General features: G+C 41.3%; 1 protein-coding gene across 1 annotated transcript; it reads left to right on the top strand.

Annotated features, from left to right (window-relative positions):
- Positions 1–2,728: 2,728 nt before the first annotated feature.
- On the top strand, positions 2,729–6,134 carry LOC133003984 (urea transporter 2-like). The gene is made up of 8 exons (XM_061073871.1): positions 2,729–2,780; positions 3,676–3,865; positions 4,042–4,170; positions 4,704–4,863; positions 5,100–5,271; positions 5,486–5,620; positions 5,703–5,752; positions 5,862–6,134. The coding sequence occupies exons 1-8, from the start codon at positions 2,729–2,731 to the stop codon at positions 6,132–6,134; spliced, it is 1,161 nt and encodes a 386-aa protein (XP_060929854.1).
- The last annotated feature ends 3,532 nt before the right edge of the window (positions 6,135–9,666 follow it).

Raw genomic sequence — 9,666 nt, 5'->3', positions numbered from 1 at the left:
CAAGCTGAGCTTGTTATGGTAAATATTCTAAGTTATAATAAATCTTAACAGGTTTTTCTGACTTTCAGTACCATCACTGCAGATTGTAAAAGCACACCAGGCCCCTCGTGGCCCCCAGATTCCCATATATTTGCTTTATCTTTCTATGTTTTTTTGCATACTTAATTGGGCGTCATTAAAAAAATAATGTTTACATCCACACTGTAGTTACTGGGAATATTTTAGCTCATGAGTAGTTTTGTAATCACCAGGAAAAGAACGTGTTTTGGATTGGCCTCATAATGGTGTTTCCTTTATAGTGATCACATTGGGGATGTACTGCGCCGTCAGCGAGCTCTCAGTTTAACTATCAGCTTTACTCTTTCTGTCCTGAGGAGGAACAGACCAAGTTTTGTATCAGTCAGATTCCAGATTCTGCCTCGTCTTTCTAACTGTGTGACTAACTTAAAGCTCCGTGTGACCTGGATTTGGCTTGTTCATTTCATACCTGTATAGTTATGAAACCTGGTCACAATAAAGGGCTGTTTAATATATTAAAATGCATGTTGAATTCTATTCATTTTAAGGGGGATATTATCAGTATTTGTGTGATTTTTGTATATTTTTCTAATTTTTTATATATATTATAAATCCACTGTCTACTTCAATAGACCAAGGAACATGCGTACATGTAAATGCATGAAAATGACCACTCGTCACCATCCCACACTCGAAACTGGAGCACTCCTCTTTTCACTGTTATCCTCTAGAAACAAAAGCCTGTGTTCTGCTGCAGCCAAAAAGCCTCTGTCCCCATTAGACCCCATTGGAACATTCTTTCTCCTGATTAGCTGCTGAGATGAAGCGAGAGGGTTCGGACTTCGCTCCAGGCAGGCGTCCCACAGAAAAGAGACAGGAAGGAAGATCTTTTTTATGTCTTTAATATCGGGAAGAATAGGCTACGTTCTGTCATGCAGTGGACTTTTAAAAAAAATTAAGTATGTGTTTATGCCGTCTTTAACTTAACAAGTAGCTAGTGGATAACATCTGTGATTTATTTTCATCTCAAAGAGGTAAGAAAAACCTCTGTCTTCAATTGTTATTACATGATATAAGTTACATGAATCTAAATAAGCAGAGACATGCAGTGTGGCTTCATTTAGGTCAAAGTGCTTTATATTAGTCAGAAATAATAACGAGGAGTTTGTTAATAAAATAACTCAATACAATATTTATTACTATTATATATTCTCCCAGTCTGTATTACCTAATTATAAATTGTAATTATTCACAAATTAGAAGTAGCAAATGAGCAGATATAGCAAATAAGCAGATTTCTTAGACTTAAATTATTTGAAATATTGTCTGTGCTCAGTCTTGATGCAGAGCCCCTGTTTATCTGTTGATTGATCAATTGAATCAGAGTGAACTGCTGTTTTCACTGTTGAACAAAGAGTTTGGGTGAATTTAATTTGCATGCGACTCGACAAGCCACCCTGGTTCTGACATTAATGCATGAGCATGGACCTGGAATGTAAAAGTGTGACCTAATTTTTTAAACAAAAGCAGTAATCTGCAGAGCTGTGAGGGAAAAAAAAGGAACTTGCCCTGGCATCATCAAAACACTCACACAAAAGGAAAGTAATCCACACAACACAAAGCAATCATGAAGAAATTAAGATTTGTAACAAGGATCACAGTTTACAAGAGATGTAACTGATCATTTGGTATCTTAACTTTATCTAAAAAACTTTCTGATGCTTCCATATTTGTTGACTCTCATAAGAAGCATTGTAGCACAGAAGAAAAGAAGCCACCAGCCGAGCAGAAAGATCAAGAGCTCCTCTGCTCAATGAACAACATAAACACACTCAGGCTATCGTGCAGAGAGCTGCGACTGAGGATGTTGACGGTAGCAGCGGGAAGCTTTTCTGCAAATCTGCTTTGATCACTTCTTCAGAAAATGTAAAAATAAAATGCATTAAAAAAAACTATGGGGCAAATTGGCAGCAAGGTTTGGATTTGAACTCACGCTTCTCTGTTGGAGCTGTTCCCTCCTCGGGGAACAAAGACGTTCATGTTCATGTTGATTTAGTTTGTGTGCATGGAGCAAATCAACTTGTCGAATTTGCTAGCGGCATAAGAAGAGAATATCTGATAATATCTGGGTCTAACTTATAGAGATTAGAGAAACTTAGTTAATGAACATGTGGACAAATGTTGATTAATATCACACAGATGAAGCTTTGTAACTTAGTTAAGCATCAAACAATAACAAGTGGGACTGGGACTGTGGCTGTGTCCAAAATCACTATAACGCGTTTTTATAACCTATATAGTGCACTCATTGTTTCCCACAATGCATCGTGAAAAGCAGTGCACAACCGATGGTCACTAGCCAAGCAATATGTACCATCATGCATTGCAAAGCGGCGTAGAGATGAGACGAGCAAGGGTAACAGGAACAGCCCCACCGGTAGCAAATGTAAATAGAAGCAGAGCAGAACATCACAGCACAAAGTGCGGAAACACACGTTTATTTCTATATTTAAAAATGATCATTCAACATGCTTTTTACCTGAAAGTATCACTACTGAGTGTAAGATACATGTTTTAAATTTTCTTTGGGATTTTCAACTGACATCTTCAATCTAAAAGTTGAGACATTCCAGTTTGAGCCAGAATACTGGACGCAAAAAATGACATTTACACTTCCTGAGCCACAGTGGCTCAAAATGAAAAGGCCAACATGGGCACGGCTCAGACAGAACCTCCACCTGTACCAGGGAGTAATCAGTGCAGTTGGTGTCTGTTGAGTGGTTCATCTCTGACAGCTGTGGGGGAGACCTCTGTGGATTCGTCAATTTCCACGGCCAAATATGCACTTTAGTTTCAACTGAAACTGAAATGATTGTAAGTCAATTGTTTTTCCTCAACCTTATACTTCATATCGCAGAATGACAACTTCAATCAACTGTAATGACAGCAGGTATGGACGACAGCAACCAGCCGTCATGTGAAGAAGCTCCAGGAAACTTCTCTCTCTACAGAACTGTGGGACTTTTCACAGGGGACATGCGCATGTGCAGAAAATGGGTGTCAAGTAGGTGTCCAATCTTCTCAACATATGATAAATGGGATGTGGCGGGAAGGGTTGATGTGACTGAAGACACACTGGAGACTCAATGTACGGAGCTCTGTCTCAGGGATCATTCCACCTCAGCTTATTACGGGCATCCACATCCTGTACCTAGAAGATGATGAATATGACAGGCGTACACCAAATTGAACACCGAATGGAAGAGAGAGGGAGGGAGGGAGGGGGAAATGGATGAAAGGATTTGAGCCAAGAGAAGGAGGGAAATGAAAAAGGGACGTGAGGGGGAAAAGACGAAGGGTTGTCGGTTAATGAGGATGAAGAAAGTAGGAAAAAGGATGAAGAGATGTGGATAAGGATGAGCAGAGAGATGGGTGAGGTAGAAGGGTGAATGGATGAAGGGAAGGAAAAGACACAAGCGGAACATAATGGGTGGATCTATTTAGACTTAACAGGTGGTTAGAGATGTGGTTGAAGCATTGCCCTGCTCCCAAGTTTACTAAAGCTAGTCCAGTTGAAATATTAGAATATACAAATATTTGTCAAATCTGACATTTGAGCTCATCTGATTGAAAAGACATCACTATCTTCCACCACAGGACAGAATGTGATGATCCAGCTGCTGGACTGGATTTTACGAGGCATGGCCCAGGTCATGTTTGTCAACAACCCTCTGAGCGGTCTCCTCATCACGGCCGGCCTCTTCCTGCAGAACCCCTGGTGGGCTCTGAACAGTCTGCTGGGGACCCTCGTCTCCACCGTGTCTGCCATCTTGCTGGGACAGAACAGGTGTCATCTCCTTATCCTTACTTGACTTCATACCAGGGCAAAAAAAAAGAGATAATTTTCTTCCCAGCATGACACCTCTTTCCCCGAGGCGACGCTTTCTTTAGCTTTCACAGTGTGTTTCTAATTAAAGTGTGTTTTTGCACTTACGTCGGGTACATCTGTCGCTCTCTCCTCAGTGAGGCCATATCAGCCGGTTTGTACGGATACAATGGAGCTTTGGTCGGCATGCTGATGGCTGTTTTCTCTGCCAGAGGAAACTGCTACTGGTGGCTTCTACTGCCAAACATGTTCATGTCCATGTTGTGGTGAGACTTCTCTTCTAAAGATGATCTGATTCTTTTGATTGCACACACTTGACATTTGCACAATCAAGACAGGAAAGATACAAAAGCAGCGGCTTGCTGAGGGCCAGGAGCCTGATTCAAATCCCTGACTGACCTCTGAGTCTTTATTATTCCATATGGCAAATGTGCAAATAGGCAGACTTACCACTTGGAATTATTTTTAAACAAGACTGACAATATCTCCCTAATAGGGATAGTTCACCCCCAAAATGACAATTCACTAATTATCTACTCACCACAGTATGATCCCCACTTCACCCCCATATTTAGGGAGCAGATATTTCTGAGTGTGTGCAATTTGGTGCACATCCAAATAAAAAATTGGTTTTAATGAATTCAAATGTAGTTTCCTGAGGTGAATGTTGGGCCGGAGGTAAGTGCTCTCCGGTTGCAATTTCAGTTCAAAATGTTCCATAGAGCTCTGCACTTAATGTAAATCTGAAAAATAACAGTCTCCTCCCACCAATAACATATGTACTGGTCTCTGTCCATAGCCCAGTGGTCACCAGTGCCTTGTCCTCAGTTGCCAGCAAATGGGACCTCCCAATATTCACTCTGCCCTTTAATATTTTGGTGTGTCTACATATGGCAGCTACAGGAGCCAACCATCCCTACTTCCCACAGGTATATTCCAGCCCTGCTACACACAAGAATGTACATTTACATTGTTTGGATGCAAATTAAATCTTCTTTCCCTCTTTATTCTAGGTGGATATACAGCCACATAACCATCAGCAGCCTCGTAATGACTCCACTGAAAGCCTCAACATCTTTCAGGTTTAGCAGGAATCACACCTCTAGCTCTTCAAATCTAAATTACTGCGGTGCCTATTATCCCCCGCATATGTCATCTCAATTACCAACCTGTTCTAATTGTTTTGAAATGTCAGAAAACTGAAGCTTTCCATTCGCAGCTATTCCTGTCGGTGCCAGTTGGCGTCGGCCAGGTGTACGGCTGCGACAGTCCCTGGACAGGAGGTGTCATCCTGCTGGGCCTGCTGCTCTCCTCACCGACTATCTGTCTTCATGCCATGTTGGGCTCGGCTGCTGGCGTGTTGACGGGTAAAAAGACTCATTTGCATATAAATATGCATCATGTCTTCTGAGGCTGCAGTGGGAGCTGCGGCTCTTGAAAGGGCACCATTGAATTATGGTGAATGAACCATGCCATGTACTTACGAATAATGCTTCACACTTTGTCTCGGTTGACACAATTTGCTTTGAGCAGTTGTTTGCTGTTGAATGAAACATTGTTCTCCTCTGATGTGTGTTGCAGGCCTTGCTCTGGCTGCTCCTCTCTGGGAGATTTACTCGGGGCTGTGGGGATATAACAGCACTCTGTCCTGTATCGCTGTTGGAGGCGTCTTCTATGTTATAACGTGGCAAACCCATTTACTGGCTGTGATATGTGGTGAGATTAACAAAACGATCCCTGTCTTCATAGGCCTCACACAAAATGCTTCCCACAAAAACTGTGAAATTGTTCTTTCCAGCACTTTTCTCGGCATACATGACCTCGGCGAGCTCAAGACTGATGTCCGTGGTACGTAAGAAACTTTGTTCCCATGAGTCTATAAGCATCATCTGAAAATCCAGATGTCTCTCATAAGGTGTGTCACACTCTGCTCTCCCTCGAAATCCTACCCTCTCAGCTCGCATTACCCGCCTGCACGTGGCCTTTCTGCCTGTCCACTCTCATCTTCTTCCTCGTTTCCTCCGAGATCCCGGCCATCTGCAGGCTGCCTCTGTCTGTGGTCTCCTACCCGGAGGAGAATCTGCGCAACTGGAGACGACTGAAGGCCTCGGAGGGAGTTCGGCGCAGTCGGCAGGGCAACGGCCAAGAAGAAGAGGAGGAGGAGAAGGCCCTGCAGAAGGAGAACAGAGGGACAGATAACCAGGCGGTAGAGGAGAGAGAATCTGTGTAATTAGAGGAGGCGCTATTTTTGCCTGACTTGCTCCTCTATAAAGATTTAATTGTTGAGGTATTATGTTGATGTACATTTTTGGCATTTCTTCTCTTCCTTACACAACAGTTGTTATATAAAATGGCTGATGATTTCTTTTCTGGCATGGATTTTTATCTTTTCTACACAGCAGAGGGCAGCATTTTCCAAGGAAAGCCAGAAACCAAAGTGCATACAGAGAAAATCTACTAAGCACTGAGCAGATTAAACCAAATGCATGTATTACTATCTTTGTTAGAAATAACATATATAATGTGAGTTTTTCAATTACGGCAGCTATAACGCAAACATTAGTAGGTAAAAGCAGTAAACAGTGTTTCCTTCCTCCACAGCAGGATTGTGGTGATTGCTGGGAGATGATTTAAAATGCAGCAGGGCTCTTCATCAGTGCCGACAGCGAGCTGTGGGGGGAGATTTCATAATGTGCTCCCCTTAGCAGAATAACATCCTCTTCTCTGCCTGGCATAACACACCTCTGCTTTCTGTACTGTAATCTGTTCTGCTGTTTTCCCCCTATCGCTCCTCTTCATGTCTCTTTTACATTTTCGATGTCTCTGTTGCAAAATTAAACATCTTTTTATTTAAATCCCTTTGTGGTCATCTACCTTTCCTCATTTCTCGTTTTTAAGGACACCCTTTGTCCCTATTCCCCTCACACAAGGAGATTTTCTAAGCTCTCCAAAACTCCTGAGATGCCATCTGATTAAACACACTGAGGTCTGTCTATAGTCTGAGTCTAGACCTAATGTATATTTACATTTATGAGTACATCTCCATGTCTCTAGTGCCATCTGCCTGTCTGTGTATGTGGCCGTCACGACACAAGTCTAGCCAATATAACAGATAAGAGATAGTCACACTCCCAGACATGTGTGGGAGATTTGGTACATCGGAGGGGAGGGCGCTAGACGAGGGGACGCGAACAAAAATGAGAACATCTCATTTTCTTCTCCGGCGATAAAATATGACTTGTCATGACAGGTTTTGTTTTTTTTCTTAAACATCTAATGTGCATTTCTTCCTGCCCTTCATTTCAGCCCAGCACCTACTCATATCCAACAGTTTTTGTATTTGATATTCAGCTACAGAGGGAAAGTTTCCTTAACTCTTCGGTAGGTTAAGCTGACATCAGTCAGTGTGGCCTGTTACACAGCGTTGCTTCAGCCGTTGACCTTGGAAGGTGTTGGAAGTGAGATGAGGTTGGTGTCATATCCCCTGTGCCGGTGCTGAGTGCTCTAAACTGTGTGATTCACCTTCCAGAGTCCCCTGAAGGCAGCGAGCACAGCTCCTACTGAACACAACAGAGGAGAGAGAGAGAGAAGGGGCTGAAACTGTGAGGGATAAACCTCAACACACAGTCCTACACACTTGTGTAAATACAGAGAGAAAACTAAACATTGGCTTGTTCCTCTGTTTGTCCACTCATGTGCCTGTTGAAAGGAACAGCTAATCTCATAAGACAGTGGCTAAAGAATTATATAACTATGGATTAAGAGGTTCAAGGGAAGGAAGATAACGGCAGCAGCAGGGAGACAAGAACATGTGAAGTAGATCTATTGCCTATAAACATATTGTATAGGAAATCTTATTATACTGTGTATAATCCCCTTACCAGTGACGACAATGCATTTATGAAAAACGGTAATACAAACAGTTTGTTTTTTTCTGACATTTTATGAAGGGTTGAGGCTTAACACAAAGAAGAACCAATAACAGGTGGATTGAGATGGATCTGTTTTTTTTATCACTTTCTTTAGATGGCGAGAGAGAAAATTTGCCTTGATGGAGATTTGTACTCTCTCAGCACCCATCTGGTGTTGCCTCTGAGACAACCTGCCAACTTGTCTCTTCAACCCTCTGACAACTTACAGTGAGTTCTCACTGGGATATTTTCAGTGGTGTCAGACTCAGAATCGTGACTAGTTTTACTCCAAAATACGTAAATAAAGGATTACGTATTCACAAGAATGTTATTTCCCATAGTGTAAGAAAAAGCTTTGAAACAACATTGAAACCTTCATGTTGGGAAATGACAGAAAACATAACTGAACAATGAACTGAATAAATTAAACATTAATGGCTGCATTTACTCAGAGTGGTGCTTTGAGCTAAATGCTAATGCTAGCATTTCCACATGACAGTGCTTACATAATGTAAACCATCTTTGTGTTAAAAAGCTATATGGGACATTTAGCATAAATACAAAGCAACACCGAAGCTGAATGGAATATTTGAAAAATAGTATTTGCTCAGCAACTAAACAACAAGGTATGAGGATGGTGGAGAGAATCAGGGGATCACCAAACTTATCACGTCATTAATTTCTACCAAATCCCATGATTATCCATTAAGTAGTCCCTGAGATATTAGATGAAAGGTTGGGGAGCTATTACAGTAAGTAGGATTCAGTGTCAGTAAACCAGCACTGTGGCATATTTGCACTATTGCACATAATTGCACTATTGTGTTTTCTTCAGCTGTATATTTAGATATATGTATATATTTTATTTTCTATTTTAAATTTTGGTATTCTATTTTATACTATGTTTTTGGCTGTAATTACATGAGCATTCCTAGAAGAGAGCCTGTGACTCAAGCATTTCATTGCCAGCTACTGCTTAATGTTATTGTTGTGCATTTGATAATAAACTCTTGAATCTTGAATATTTCTGTAGTGTATCAAGTGACCAACAGAGTAACACTTTTATTCAGAGACAAGCTGCTAACTTGGCTAAAAATCCACACGTTTAGAAAATGGGAAGAGATGATGAGACCTGAACTTATTTATTTTACCTACGTACCGTTGTACTGAGAGCTCAACATATTACAACCTAAGAAAACACGTGCAAATGGCCAAACACATGCAAATGAGGAAAACAACTTCAGCAAATAGAAAATGTGCTGCAAATGCAATAACACACAAAATACAACACAACCAAATACTCACAACACAACCAAATACTCACAACACAACCGAATACTCATAACACAACCAAGTACTCAAAACCAAACGCAACCCAACAATTACTACAAAACAGAACACCTACAACACAACCAAACACTCACAACACAACCGAATACTCACAACACAACCAAATACTCAAAACACAACCAATTACTCACAACACAACCAAACATTCACAACACAACCGAGTACTCACAACACAACCACATACTCACAACACAACCTAACACTCACAACACAACCAAATACTCACAACACAACCAAATACTCACAACACAACCGAATACTCACAACACAACCAAATACTCACAACACAACCAAATACTCACAACACAACCAAATACTCACAACACAACCGAATACTCACAACACAACCAAATACTCACAACACAACCTAATTCTCACAACACAACCCAATCAAGTACACAAACACACTCTAAAATTGCAGAGATGACAATGGAAGTGTTTCCAGGGGACACTGAAAGGTGATGAACACAGCTGGGACACGCTCGCTGTTGAATTAATGGT

The sequence above is a fragment of the Limanda limanda genome, chromosome 1 (genome assembly GCF_963576545.1).
Source record: "Limanda limanda chromosome 1, fLimLim1.1, whole genome shotgun sequence".
In the NCBI taxonomy this organism is placed as follows: Eukaryota; Metazoa; Chordata; class Actinopteri; order Pleuronectiformes; family Pleuronectidae; genus Limanda; species Limanda limanda.
The sequence above is the reverse complement of the archived record's forward strand: the minus strand, read 5'-3'. Positions and strand labels throughout refer to the sequence as shown.

Bases quoted from the DNA above. Each gene is read 5' to 3' on its own strand.
- LOC133003984 (XM_061073871.1), top strand. From the start codon at position 2,729: ATGGGCACGGCTCAGACAGAACCTCCACCTGTACCAGGGAGTAATCAG. The intron at 3,866-4,041 runs GTGTCATCTCCT...CTCTCTCCTCAG, and splicing joins ATCTTGCTGGGACAGAACAG to TGAGGCCATATCAGCCGGTT. The intron at 4,171-4,703 runs GTGAGACTTCTC...CTCTGTCCATAG, and splicing joins ATGTTCATGTCCATGTTGTG to CCCAGTGGTCACCAGTGCCT.